Below are 15,617 nucleotides of genomic sequence, written 5' to 3' on the forward strand. Positions count from 1 at the left end.
ATCAACCACACTTATTTAAGAAAACTTGATTCAAATTGATTGGCATGCTACACATCAATAGCTTATTTTGAATTAGATAGTGCATATTAACTGGGTTAAATAATAATAATAATTAATAATGGGGAATAAGAAAATATATGTAATGCCCTCCGTTGCCTCAAAAAAATAGAAGGAATCAGTTAATGTGCATCCAAAAATGAGTGGATTCAAATGAACTGGAGTATGCAACACTCTTGCGCTATATTCGCAACAAGCGGTCACATTGCACAAACAGCTGTTGGCAGTCGCGGTCACACTGTATGTAATCGCATGTATATTTCTCAAAACAAAACGTAATTCTTGCAAACAACTACACAAATTAGAAAAAGAAAATCACAAATCAAATCAGCAGTTGAAAGCATGGCCGATGCCAATGCAATGACAGAAGGTGAAACCTCAAACATTACCAATTAGTTGAAATATAACATTTTAATCACGTCATTTAATCGCAACCCGATTCGATTCCCTCAGGCAAATTGCCGGCTATCGAGAAGCGAGTCCATAATATTCATCATTTGGCCCAGTGGCAAAGATCGCGTGCGTATCACGATCTAATTGGTTATATTAATGGCACCAGCTCAGCCATACAGGGCATTAAGACGACGGATGAAATACACGAGTCGGATATGCTGCGCAAATTGCTCGGCTTATTCGATTCACTGGAACATTTGGTCGAGGAGCATCCGCCGCTAGAGCAACCGCAACGATTCGGGAATAAAGCGTATCGGGATTGGTCGCGCGCCATGCATGAACAGTTGCCCGGCATGCTGAGGCAGGTGCTGCCCGTGTCCAAGCACAAATATCTCGGCGAATTAATGCAGTATCTGATGGAGGGATTTGGGAATGCGACACGCATCGATTATGGCACTGGGCATGAGCTCTCCTTTCTCTTCTTTCTGTGCGCCCTGTTCAAGGCGGAAGTATTGCAGGACCAGGACATTGTGGGTGCGGCACTGCGTCTGTTTCAGCGCTATTTGGAGTTTGCCCGACAATTGCAGCGCACGTACAACATGGAACCCGCTGGGAGTCAGGGAGTCTGGTCGCTGGACGACTTTCAGTTTGTGCCCTTTATTTGGGGCAGTGCCCAGCTAGCGGGTAATTGTATTCCATTTCTTTATTCTTGTGGTGCATTAATTTAATATCTATTTTGATTTCGCAGTCAAGAGTCCTTTTGATCCCGCCAAATTTGTGGATGAGCAGATTATAAATGATTATAAGAATCAGTTCATGTTCATCAGTTGCATCGATTACATTTGCAAGGTGAAGACGGGTCACTTTGGCGAGCACTCCAATCAGCTGTGGAGCATTACGGCCGTGCCATCCTGGATCAAAATCAATTCGGGCCTGGTTAAAATGTATCAAAAAGAGGCGCGTATTCTGCTCCCATATATATATAATATATACATATGTTTAATCAATCTTTATCTAAATCTTTGCCAGATTCTGTCCAAGTTCCCCGTTATCCAGCATGTTTACTTTGGCGAACTAATGTCTTTCGACCCGGTTACAGCGGGCACAATGATAACTGGTGCACGTTTGGGTCAAGCGGCGCCGCCGCCCTCGAAACGCATTTGCATTGCAACAATGCCGGCGACAGGGAATCTGGTGCCACCGATGCCAATTGTGGCGCCACCACCACCGCCAGCGGAGGCTTTGAACACCGATCTGAGTGTGGGCGATTCGAGCAGCGAGAGTAGCGACAGCAGCGTTGTCCTGCGGCCCGGATCTTCAGCATCATTGGTGGGCATCGAGGGTTCCGGCGATAATCCCACAAAACAGCCAGCCAGCGAACCCAAGGAGCGGCATGCAGATTAAAGTGTACATCTACAAAACGAATCTGTTCAAATTAATTGTAGTTTCGTTCAAAACATTCGAATTATCGTGTATGCTAAATTATAAATTCTTCAAACAGTTAAAACAAGGGTTTTCTTTATTTGCCAACAGTTTTTCAGGTATTGTGCCTTGCTACGTTTTTTTTTCTCACAGTTTGAGCTGCTTTTGCATTGAGTGAACTTTTATATGCGAAATTATGGAAAAGCGACGGAAACGACGGCAATTGCACAACAATTTCACACTTATACATACAACCATACAATACACATACAGAGACATACATACCATTTCATTAATGCACAATTGCTGTAAATTGGCCACTTAATGACATTTTTATGCAGCTGCCACAATGCAAAGGACAGCAACGCAATCAACTGAGAATGGCCGCAGTAACGCAGTAAAAGTCATCAAGGAAATCTACTCAATTGACTTAAGCACTCTGAGTCCGTAGGTGAAACATATCAACAAAATTATCATCACTGTTTCGCACATATAAAATGTATTTATCTGGTAAGTTATTTTGGGATTATTGAAACTTACAAAAAAGTAAGAATTAAGAATGTTTAAGTAGAAAGCGCTGGTCTATGAGAAAAGCAGTTGTTGAAATAGGTGTTTAAGAATACTTACATATTTTATTGCTATTTTATGTCGATGTGTTATCGATAAACTAAAATAGTCTTGATCTGCTTATGATAAACGAGAAGACTCTCAGTAATACAGTAATCTGACGTCGGAAATGCGTTCTTCTACCTGGTACAGTATTTTGCACAACATGCTTATCCCTATTTAATAAATTTTTAATGGGCTCACAGCAAGAGCGTACTTAGTTTTTTGAGAAGGGGCCTAATTGTACTTTCAACCATTTTGTGCCAATTTGAGATGTAGTGGGAAAGGGGGGCCTACGCACTGTATACAAATTCAAACACGAAAAATCGTTTCATATTGGAAACATTTTGAGAGTCAATTACTTAGATCTAACATCCTGTCAGCCACATAGTAATTGCCAAAAGAGGCAATGCCAAAATGGAAATGGGTTCAAGCCATTGTTGCTTTCGTTACTCCTAGTCTAGAAGTCGCATAATACTCGAGTCGGCTAGTCAAAAGTATAAACATCAAAGTATTAAAACGAAACACACAAGAACCAAACTTTGGCGCTTGCTTTTGGCCAAGTGTGAGGCGCAATCATTTATTTTCGACACATCATTTATCACAACTGTACAGCAGCATGGCCACGCCCTCTTACGCCCCTTACACTATACACCACACGACCATCATCCACTTTAGGTGGTGCATTAAAACTTTGCCGACGCATTTTGATTGAAGACTTTTGCAAAACAAGGCAGAAAAAAAAATAAAAGAAGAAACGCAAAACATTTTGTGCCTGCTGCTGCTGCTGCTGCTCCAACTCCTGTTGCTGCTGCTGCGGCTGGCTGCTGTTGCAGCTGCTGGTCTGTGGCATAAATGAAAAAGCGCCAGGGACAGCATGGCTTTTGGGCTACGACGTTGCTTAGTTCGTTTTGACCTCAGACTTAACTCGATGCCTGTTGTGTGTGTTCTGTGCAAATTGAATGAATTTTGTGTGCCTGGCCAGCCACATTGCCACATCGCAGGGGAGTCAAGCTGAGGGGGCTTGTGGATGGGTGGAGCAGCAGAGGGTGAAGTTTCATTGAGTCAAAACGGTTCACGCACCCATTTGAGCTTTGTTTTGACACAGGTTAAGCCGATAGCTCAATGCAATGTTAACAAGGCACGCAAAATGAGAACATTTTTTGGGGAATGTCAACAGAAAAATCAATCAGCGATGCTCCTAATTTAAGGGCCAAAGAAATTATGGCAAAAATGTTAAATAATTAAATAGAGCTAAATTTAATTTTAAATTTTAATAAATAACTCATTTTTTATATATTTTTGTAATATTGTTTAAAATTATAATTTTTATTTTTTATATTTGTTACTAGACAAATATTTTTAACTTATTATACATTTAGAATTAATTCTTTCTGATATTTTTAAGACTCACACAGAAATTTCAAACTTTTCCGTATAATACATTAAGAGTCTTAACATTTGACCCCGATAGGGTATTTAAGCCATTAGCAAACTTTGAGCAAGAGCCCAAGAGAAATGGAGCTTGGACAAAGACATATGCAAAGTCGTATATTCCCCGCCATCCCTCTCCATCCGGCACCTATCCATGTTGTTGGCTAGGCATATGAGAGCTATACCGAGACAGAAAAAGGTTCGGGTTAGTTCTGGTCACTGCTGGATTGACAATATGTTTAATGCTGTTGCTGAAGTGTTGTCTGCGTGGACCTTGTCGATGCACGATGCCGAGTCAGTTAGCCCCTTTTTGCTATACATTATTAACTATACCCTGTACACATTCAAAGTGGTTAAAAGGCCAGAGGGAAATAAGTCCATATTGCGACGACAATATTGTTAATTTGCGATTGAAATCAGTTTTGTCAAAGGGTCAAAAATTATAAAAATGTTCAAAGTTAAAAAATAATCCGTTTTAAATCATGGCTTGAAATCTAGCTTAAAACTGCATTTAAAATTGGAAATCTGATTTTAGTTTGAATTTCCTGTTAAAATTGTAGATTAGTTCTGACTACAGGGTATCTTCCAGTCGATTTGCAGCTCTCTTGCTCCCTCTCGGTCTCTCCCTCTCTCTTTCCTTCAGCCTGCTCTTACTTGTTTTATTTGGGCCTTGCCGTTGTCAGTGCGTCACGTCAGCTGGTGCAACATTATGGAGTCGACACTAAAAATGCCCACAGACAAGGCCCACGCATATTTTAGAGCCAACTTAATGCAGTCGAGTGTGCTGTAAGTTGGGGGCAGAGGTGCATTGCAGCCAGCCAGCTTGCTGTTGGTCAATGTCGCAAAGTTAGTTGCCAAGTTTCGATTTAAATTTTTGGCATTCTTTGTAGCTTAGATGTTTTTTTTTTGTTTTTTGGTAGTCCGATGAAACGAACTTTAGATAGTGCGAAAATAAAAGGCAAGTTGATCGAAATCTTTGCCGTAGGTGCATAAAGTAGGAGTTTTGAAGTAGCTCCCACTTATCTCCCTCTCCAATTACCAACTTAAAAGCCATTATTTTGCCAGTGCATTTTGCATAGACAATAACTAATTTTCGCTTTGCAATCACAAGTTTGAAGAAGTTTGCCTAACGCAGGCTACAGTTTGAGAGCCACTTAGCTGGGGGTGGAAATCGACAATTTTTGTTAGTAAACTCAGGAAGCAGTACAATGCAGACTTTTGCCTATGTTTATATAAGTATATATATATATATATATATGTATATATATGTGTATGTGTGTGTGTGTGTGCGCGTGTAGCTAATTAACTGACGAGCAGGAGTTTAAGCTCAGATGCTACCTGTCAAAAATTGTAGCTAATCATCAAGTGGCAGCATCGAATTGCTTACTCATGTTGGCTAAACGGCCTCAGGTAAAATATTTACTTAATCGATGTTCACATGAAGTTTTTCTTCAAAACATGTTCCAGTCGGTTGTTTGTTAGTCTTAAGGATAATCTTTCAAGCTTACACTCAGAAACAAATGGACTGAAATTTAGAATAAGAATAATATGAGCTTGCATTTCTTTGTTGTTGAAATATTAATTTTTGAATAATTGAAAATATTTCCTTTTTAATTTTAACAAAATAATGATTAAGAATTATTACAATTTGTTTTGCAGACATTCAGCAGTTTAAGATTTCAAGACATTATAAAAATATTTGATACAAGTGCAAATCGTTGCACTAAGTGCAACTAAGTAATCAAATAATATATATAATACGAAGTATTTTTTTCTTTTGAGTGTAAGTTTGGCATACACATGTAACGCCATAGTTCAATATTAACAAATGCTAAGCCACATCCTTATAATCGAATGAAAATCATCGATATACTTCAAAATTATGCATACGCCCCATTGGACATGCCAACATTCGATTTAACGTATCCGTCTTGAGAGTCATCCATTTAGATGCACCCACATGAAAGCAAGTAAAGCAAATATAAACAAAATCGATGAAATGGCATAAAACTTGCACAGATTAGCACCAATTTCGATTGCGTCCCTGCATTGCTCAGCTGCAGTGAAAGATTCTGATGCAGCAGCTGCTGGCACGTTGGCAGCATCTTAAATTATGTTGGCCCCAGCTTTAACATCGTCATGCAAACATGACTTGGCAGGCGAAGTTGAGCATGACGTGATGCTACACTCGGAAAAAAAAGTGGTGTCAGACGGTAAGAAATGGTCATTCCCTTATTTGTATAAGCAAGTGTTTTTCTAACCCAAACGATTTCATCAAAATTAGAATTAAAGATTCGAATTTCCTAGTTCAAAGAATAGTTTTGTTAAATATTTTCTAGTAATAGTTTAAAATAAATAAAATGTTATAATATGAAAATATATTTACAAATTTATTTTATATGTGTAGATGTGTTTTATGTCTTCGTTTAAATTAAATTTTTATTGTGAAAAAATTCTAAATTGTTCAGGTGTACACGGTTTTAGTTTGGGCGTTGGCTTGTTCGACAGGAAATGCACCCCTCAAATTGCATTTGCTTCCTTTTGCCTTGTGCCCTGAAGCAAAAGCAGCAGCAGCAGCAGTAGCATTTGATAGTCAACTTCCCAATTCATTCCTTGACGGATTCCTTTTACGCTTCCTGTTTGTGGAAATGCTCGGTTGCCGTATGCTAAAGGTTTATATGACCATCGTCGATTTGTGCATTTGGCCACCAGCCAAAAACAATGCAAGGATTTCCTCTTTTCCACTTTTTTCCTTTTTTTAGTTTGTAGTTTTTAGCCACCCTGGCAGTCTGTTTTTTTTTTTTAATAACTTTCACAGTTCTTTATGTGCTTTACGTGCCTAGCTTTCAGTTGCTTTTGCCCTGACCCCCTGGGATAGGAAGAGGGAGGATGGGGAGAGGGTATTGTCCTTGGACCCAGTCAGGTGTCGGTCTTCATAATTAGCAAACGCTACGTGCCAAAAGATTTTCACAGTCGCACATGTACGAAAAGCTCATCGAGTTTTGAATAGTCTAAAATCATCGATTCTGCTTGCAGTTTTTGTACTATTATATCGAGGGTATTCAACAAAAAATCGGATATGGCTATTTCTTTTATTATTATATTGCTGGTAACAGACTTTAAGTATCGATTAAAATTTTTATTAGCACACCTACTCTTGCGCCCATAATCGCCAAAGGCGATAGTTCTGAAAGTGTTAATCGATAAAACCGCATATTTTCAACGCTTGGAAGATGCTAGTAACACCCTTAAAAAGGCAAAAAATCCTCACTCCCGCACCCGAAGTTCTCAAAAGATTAAATCTTTCTCAATTTCAGAGCTAAAGTTACCAAACTAGGAGGGTATTTTGGTTTAAAGATCGGCACTTCTTGGCTAGGCTCACCCTGTTCTGTGACACCTGTTATCAGATGGTATTGCTCATGGTATCAGTGTATTTCGTAGTCGGTTACGCCCGACTGATATGTTCTCAATTGTTTTTAAATAAACTTTCTCTCTCTCCTCCTCTCTCTCTCTCTCTGTCTCTCTTTATTTTTATTTGATGGCTTTTAATTATATTATTGAATCAGTGTGAAAGATGCCTTTGTTTATTGACTTAGGTGCACTTTAATTTAAACTGACTTTAGTTGCTGTACCCTATAACCAAAGCATGCACATTTCAAAGTAAAGAAAGAGCTTCTCAATCCATTAGTAGTAATATATAGATATGTGTATATAAATTGTACATTTTTAATATTAATATATAAGCAAAAAGAAATTTAAATGACTTCAATGAATTTAATATATTATTATTATATTTAATAGTTTTGTTTAATAATATAAGTACATTTAAAGTGAGTGTCAAAATGCTCGAGTGACGCGTTCAACATCTTTTTCTATTAAGCCAGATTAATCTTACTAAAGTGCCCTCTAAACTTGACTCTATAAATTTTAGCATTCGACTGGGCAGCGAAAGAATTTGCAGTCGAATTCATTTGCGGTGCAATGACTGGCGTTCCCAGCCAGTCGCAGCAAAATTCCAACGGCAGCGGGCGCCCTTCCTTGTTACTCGTTCAGCGGATTCTAATGTGCTGGCATTTTATTCATGCATGTGTGTGTGTGTGTGGTACATATGCTAGTTGAGTTCGCTTTTATTTCATATTCGCCTGCAGTTGCCTTGTGGGGAATACAAAAGCAGCAAACTGCCTCCCCAAACGACATTCAAATGCACAATTCTTGTCGCTGTGCGCAGCGACGTCAGCGTCAGTGTCCACGTTCCCATCAACGTCGGCGTCGCCGTCGCTTCGCTGTTTCCATTGCAATTGGTATGCACTGCCAGTGTTGCCATTTGGGCTATTTTCATTACAACTACTTTTTCCTTTTTTATATTATACCATTTAAATATATCATTATTTATTTTAATATAATAATTTAATAGTATATATATGTGTATAATATATTTTCATTGAATTGAATTAATTATCGATTCGTTTTAATTTATATATGTGCAGCAAAGTCTTTGACAGGGTATTTTGTAGCGTGCACTTTTGATTAGTTTACGGGTGCTTTTAGTTGTTGTTGGTCCTCGCTTGCAGTTGATGTCTGTCTGTATGTCTGTCTGTTAGCACGTTAAAACATCCGGTTCTGGCTGCTTTTGCCGTGCTTCGCATTCTGTCGGTCGAATAGAGTGAAAAATAGCATTTTGACGGGTCCAAAAACTGCACGCAGGCCCAAGCAACTAGTCCACTAGTGACACAAACTTTTTTTCTTAGCAGATAGCAGCAGATTGACAGTACAAAGCTTTAGAGACATGTTGCGATAGCTTCCAGGCTTGCTCAACTTGAGCTTGATAGTTGATAGTTTAAACTGTTAAATTCGCTTTCTTGATTTTTTCTTCTTTACACTTCACCCGCTTAACAGAGAAGTGCATTTGACACTGCAGCGTGCCAAATGTACAGTCTTAAGTCTTGCTTACACAAGATAATAATTTTATGAAAATGTAAAATATGAAATAAAATTTAATAGTTTTTACATTTTTTAACGAACAATGTGAAACATTTCAATATACAAATATTCAAATTTGATATATAAATTAAGTAAATAAGAATTCATATAAAGCTGCGGGTAATAATTACATTTTAATAAAAAGTTGTAGTTCTTTTGGCATTCTGACTGGATTTCTTGCTCATGTAGTTTAGGTAATTCGAAGAACACCCATATTTGTTTTTGCAAACGAAAGTTTTGTAATTGCAAAAGTTGCCCTTAAACATACTAAAATAAAGTTTTTACGCTATGAAAATAAAAAATAAAAATAAACAGAGAAATTCAACTCGCGGACAGCTTGTTAAATCCATGCGAGAGAGTAAGAAATAAAATTTGCATGTGTTCTATTACTCAAACAGTGAGAGAGTGAGATAGAGAGAGAGAGAGAGAGAGAGGAGATGGGAGGAAACGAACGAAAATAGTAGTTTTGCTGCAGCTTCACATTATTTTTTATGCGTTGACTAAGCAAAGAAAAGCAAAACAGAAATTGAAAACGACTTAAATAAGCAAACAGACGGCACTCACACTCACACACACACACGCACATGTATGCACACACACGTTTATTGTGGAGTGTGCAGAAAAGAGAGAGAAAGAGCAAGGCAGAAAGAAAATAAAATTCTTTACGGCATTTCTGCCAAGCTGCCCGACAGTGTGTACTTACTTACCAGTGTTATAAAATACCTTTTTCGCGCCGTACCCAATCTACTTAAATAAACTACTTTTTACTACTGTTGCTTTTAGTGCTGACATACACACACACACACATAGAGAGAGAATTGTGCCACTTCCAGTGTTGCATTACAAACTACTCCTGTCCAAAGTTATAACAGATTTTATTTTATTTTTATTTTTTTTGGGGTTGTGGGTGTCAAACATCGACTTTTATGTATCAGCATATAAATTGTTGCTGCCCCAAACAACTAGCAATTTGTACGGCAAGTAATTTGGAGCCGGAAATTTGATTTATTATTGCGCTATTGTAAAAAATATGCATCTAAATTCATACCTTTGTTTGTATAGCAAGCGTTATCAATAATTATCGCTTTAAAGCCGCTCTTAAAAGTAGACAACTGCTTCTGCAACTTTAAAGCACAGAAGAGACAGAGCCGTGTATAGTGCTTCTGCAACTGCAGCTGAAATGAGCTGCGCTTAAGAGTGCTTGACAGTGGCCATAAAACCGTTGGAGCAACAAGTAAAGTGGATTGGCTGAGTGAGCACAATTTCAATGTGACCGTTCAAGATGCTTATGCAAGCAGTGCCCCCACAACATTAGTTTTGAAGTTGAGCATTAAAAAATTGTGATATGTTTGCTGTCGTCAAACAGAACCCTTTTATTTTTTTTTAATTGCGACCACAAGCTAAACCCCGAACAGGAGATATATATATTTTTTTTTATTCATTTTGAACTTTGAAAACTTTCTGTTCTCAATTTGACAATGTTCAATGTGACCGTTTAATCACTCAAAGCGCCCAGCAACGAAACTTTTAGTGTATTCCAGTGTGAGCGGGAGAGGGACAGAGAAAGAGTGAGAGAGAGACGTACGAAGTTTTCAATCGCGCAATTGTAACTTTTGCGGTAGAATCCGGTCCAAAAAGAGAAGAGAATTTCGTTACTTTTCTCGAATCATGGAACTGGCGCAATTCCAACTGGCTTTCAGCACTAAACTCGAATACGGCAAATGCCTTTGACAGCAGCTAAGCCAGCAAAACAATTTTCACCAAAAATACTTCCAATCCGCCACTCCCCCAATAACCCCCCAAAAGTCTAACAGTAGGCGACACTTGCGAGCAAAGCATTAAGCTCTGGTCAAGGGAGTGGGAGGGGTGGTGGTGGGGCTTTTGTGCTGAAAGTCGCAGTTAATTGGAATGCATTTCAAGTGCTGTTAAAACTGTTGGCGCAAAAATTGTTCAAGTATTTTGGTTGCTGATTTAATTTCGCTCTTCGTTCTTAAATCTTTTCGACTGCATCTTGCCAATTACGCTAAAGGAAAACGAGGAAAGAGGAAATTAAATGCTGATTTTATAATTCTTAACTATTTCCCTTTTGAATCTTTGGCGTACAAATTCAATTTGATTTTGTATTTATATTCAATTTGGCTTTGATTGCTGCTGTGTTTGCGTTTTTCCGAGTTTCTCTCTCTCTCTCTCTCTCTCTCTCTTTGTAGTTAGTTACCCGGCTTTTGTGGCCTTTTCGTTTAGCTGGAAAATCTTTAGAATGCAGTCAAATTTGTACATAAGCATTTTCTTGTTGTTGTTGTTGATGTTTTGCTATCGAAATGGAATTGCATTGGATTTGTGAAAAGTCAGCAAAGATTTTTTTCTTAGGTTGTTCGAAATAAGACGTCCTTTGTGGTATAAGCAAATCAGATTTTTGGCTTAAAGCATTTATAAATACAAATATGCAAGTCTAAATGAACAAATGAATTCAAAATTCTTTTATAAATAGTATAATATTTAAAATAGTTGAAAAATGTGTAATATGTATGATTATTGCAGCATTTGGTGCCAACAATAGCAACACACTCTATTATTATTTTATCTTTCTGCAGAATTTCTGACTGCGCCAAACTTAACCTCAATTCACATTGTGGCTAATATAAGGCTGGCCGCAGATTGTTACGGCCCTATCTTCATGCCATAATTTATGGCGCTTCTTAACACTACACACAATCCATTGCCGCGGTACAAACACATTCACAATACCCTACCCTCCCTCAAAACCCCTTCACTGTACCCACTTAAATTTTGCCCTTTTTCAATGAGCGTCAGTTGAGCATCGAATAACTAGAAGGCTGTTTCTCAGTGCTCTGTGGGTGTGGTTATTTCTATGGTTTGGAATATATTTAAGGGGTTTGCTTCCTTTTACACTCCTCTCCCACTCCTCGTTGGTATTTTAAAAATCGTTTAGTATTTGGCACAAATGAAACATCAAAGATTTACGAGCCATGATTAAGGCATTCTGCGCATCGGCCAAAACAAAGGAAAGTTGATGGGAGACGGGAGCAAATACAAAAAAAGGAGTGTTGAAGTGTTCGGTTGGGTAAAGTGTTGGACTGAAAGTGAAATATATATTTATATATATATCCTTTAAAGTGCTTAGCAATAAGCCAAGCTAAGTGAGAGGCAAACAGAGTAAGAGACAGAGAATGAGAGGCAGATTAGGAGGGAGAGAGTCTGTGGTGGTAAAAGGGATCTCAGTTAGTGTTTTATGTTGCAATTGTTTTGGGCTGTTTGGATAACATATGTTTAAGAAAGAGAGTAATGTGATTTCTTAAGTCTAATATCGTTTTAAAACATTTCAAATTATTGTACATTATTGAATTTATTACACGTTCCCTTAAGTAATTTGCACAGCTGAAATCTTAATCATGAAATTCCGTAGCATTTCTATTGTTTTGGTTATTTTTCACGTTTTTTCTAACATTTAAGAAGTTCCATTTTGTTCTTTAATGAGGCAGTGGAATTGGTTTTTGGTCCTACATACTTAATTTCTAATTAACATTAGCTTTTCTCGCCTCGTCATTAGTCATGCGTGCCTCCGGGGCTGGGCACATTCAATTTTTGTTGTTGTCTTTCATAGGAATTTGTTTCGTTTAATTATGCGTCGCTCTGATTTGCTGTTGCTGTTGTTGTTGCTGTTGTTTGCTGTTGCATGCGACCTCGAGGCACTCGACACTCGCCACTCACATGGCCACCCAATTAGGCTCCACTTAATGTTCGCCAACAGAGCAAGTCCCTCAGCTGATTACAAACATTTTCCATATATGTATACTTTTTTCGAGCACACTTTTCCAACATTTAATGGAGAAATACCCTCTAAAATACCATATGTAAAAGGTATCCAAAATAGCTGGAAGGCTAAACTAAAAATTGTAAGAGTTAAAATTTATAAAGTTATATTACAAGTTGAGCAGTTACAGCTGCAAATTTAAATATATTAGTTATTGGTAGGTAAAAAGTTCAATTCAGTTATTTTTACATTTTCAATGTGCTGGTAGGTAGTCGATAGCCTGGAGAGATAGTCTTTTATATATACCGACCAAAGTGTAAAAATGTACTTCCTATGAAATCGATGACATCTATAAGTGAAAATAGATAAGAGCAGACACCTTGCCTACCTCTCCAATATCTGCCACGGTTTTTAAGCTTATTTCACCAAATAGTACGGTTTCAGCTGGTTACAGAGTATTCAGCAGTCTGTCATGCCAAACTGTTGTGTTCTCAGTTGTGTTTTGTTGTAGTTCCTCCCCTGTTTTCGGCTGCTGCGCTCGGTTCGCAGCATTTTTGGTTTATTTGCTGGCGAATCCTTTGGAGGCTTATAGTTTTGTAATTGTTGCGGGGCGTTGCTATTTTATATTTGTTGTTACTTATTTTATTTTTAGGCAGATTCGTTTTATGTTGTTGTGGTTGTTTGTTGTTTGTTGTATTGGCCACTTCACTCCACCCCAAACAGTTTTATTTCGCTTCGTTTGACTCCAGGGGGTTGGTTGGGGCAGGGGGGTTGACGGCTCGGATTTAGCTCAGATTTGGTGCGCAATTTGCATATTACGCGAAATTGTGTGTTGCGAGGCGTGTGAATAATGTGTGAGCTTACAGCAGTTACGACTAGAGTATGGCCCCGCCCTTTGCCCCTTGCCTCTTGCCATCTCCTTCCCTCCGCTCTCCCACAGCTACATGCCCATTTATATTGGGCTCTAGAGCACTTGGGTGCCATTATAATGATTTGTAGGCGTGGCAATCTAATTAATGTTGTCCCCCAAACAAGACAACTCTTAAAGGAATACCGCCAACAGAAATAAAAAAAATCACACTTAGCTAATTTTGGCCAACAGATGTGGTTTGAAGTGGGCCAAGCAGAGAAAGCAGCAGCATCAACAGCACCTGTCGCCTGGTTATCTTTCAATACTCAGCTTCATTTTAGCCATTTTGTACAGTTGTCATTAGGCTTTCATGACTTTAGTTTTACATGGAAAACTTTTTAAAATATGAATACAAGATGAAAGAGAGAAAGACCAAGAGAAAGAGATAGAATTAAAGACAGAGAGAGAGAGAGTGGGTGACAGACTTAACGAGCTGTCAGACAGTAAACCAAAAGTTTTTTTTTCCCAAATTCTAAAGTGCTTTTTTAATGCTGAGTGCATAACAACTAACAACAACAACAAGAAACAGGTAAGAGCATTTTCGATTTTCCATGTCAGCCTGGCTGCAACAAAAATCAGCTCACTTCCAACTCTGAAAGGTAGGCAACGCTTTTTACACAACTGTTATTCAAATTCTTACATTCTAGAATGTCAACAATATGTAAAATATGTTCACGGTACATTTTTCCATACGGGACAACATTCTGTACATTCAACATTCGTAAAGTATGTTGTGAATGCCAGATATGTCGTTGTGAATGACACAAAATAGCTGATATTTCAACAGAGGTAAACGCTTACTTTGAGCTGAAATTATAATTGAATTATTTTCTATTACATTTATTATAATTGAATGCTGCAAGCAAACATATACAAGTCTTAGATAAACAAGTCTTTTTCTAAGTTTAAATTTGTTTCTTATTTATTAGATTCGTTAGCATAAATGCATAAATTAACCATTCTTTAGTTGAGCAAAAGTTTCTTTAGTTGCAGTTGCAAAAAAGTTTCTTCATTAAATGAAGTTAAATTCTTTCTGAACCCAGCGAAAGACATATTTAAATCATTAAAAGATGTCAGCAAAGAATATAAAAAAGTTTTGTTGCACATTTTCATATCAATTAAGATATATTTTATTAGGTTACCTTTTACCAGCTTTAAAGCACCGCCCACTAATAATAGTATTTACTAACTGTGTTCAGCTTAATGAAATGCAGCTCAAGTATAAAGTTAACAATGTAAGTTGATTTCTCACGTCCCCATGGGCACTTGCTGTCCATAAATAATTTATTATGATTTACACTTCCATCAGAGATGGGTTCTTTTTTTCATAGTTGTTTCTAACACTTTTAGCATTATTCAGCTGCTGGACAAGGAGCTGCTGACCCATCCAAGCTGTTGCATCTCAACTAGCTTGTGTCACTGTTTATCCACAGTATTCTGTCATTCAGGCATTCCGCCACTCATTCATATTCACTTCATAAAAAGTTGTTGTTTTGCAGCTCGTTTGTTGTGGCACAACTTTTTAATTACGTTATATTCTTCCAAATGATTCTCTATGTGTGTGTGTGTGTGTAGATTTGTGTATGTGTTATGTGGTGGAAACCCTTTTGTGTTGTGCAATCGCAAAACTTTAGCATGGAGTCCATTTAGGGACAGAGTTTTAAGTATTGTGGCTATATCTATAGCTAAAAGTATCACAAAGTTGCATTCCTTTATTGCAGTTGAGTTTTTAGTTCGAATTTGGTTTTACCCTGGCATACTCAGTAAATACACAAAAGGGTTTTATAATATTGTGAATTGGATGTGTGTGGAAGTAGCGATTAGCTTTAATTGTAATCCTTAGGTATAAACACATAACTGCTGAATAGAATATAATTTAATTCAGAGCAATATCTGGCAGATGATAAGGTGGGAGATGTTCAAAGGATGTGGGTAAGGTTGTGGCTCATTTGGAAAAGCCACTCCAAACGAATGCCAGAAGCCAATAACAACCGAGTTGGGGGTAAAATCCAGCTATAAATACATTTCTTAGACATGTTCTAG

At 37.8% G+C, this 15,617-nt stretch overlaps 1 protein-coding gene across 1 annotated transcript; it reads left to right on the forward strand.

The window, feature by feature from the left end:
- The first annotated feature begins 261 nt into the window (after positions 1-261).
- LOC6562411 (serine/threonine-protein phosphatase 2A activator) lies at positions 262-1,957 on the forward strand. Its single transcript, XM_032735890.2, has 4 exons — positions 262-427; positions 511-1,134; positions 1,199-1,407; positions 1,480-1,957. Exons 1-4 carry the CDS (start codon positions 400-402, stop codon positions 1,852-1,854), a joined length of 1,236 nt encoding a protein of 411 aa, XP_032591781.1. The 5' UTR covers positions 262-399; the 3' UTR covers positions 1,855-1,957.
- Positions 1,958-15,617: the final 13,660 nt, after the last annotated feature.

This window comes from Drosophila grimshawi, unplaced genomic scaffold, assembly GCF_018153295.1.
Source record: "Drosophila grimshawi isolate 15287-2541.00 unplaced genomic scaffold, ASM1815329v1 contig_1377, whole genome shotgun sequence".
NCBI classification, from domain to species: domain Eukaryota; kingdom Metazoa; phylum Arthropoda; class Insecta; order Diptera; family Drosophilidae; genus Drosophila; species Drosophila grimshawi.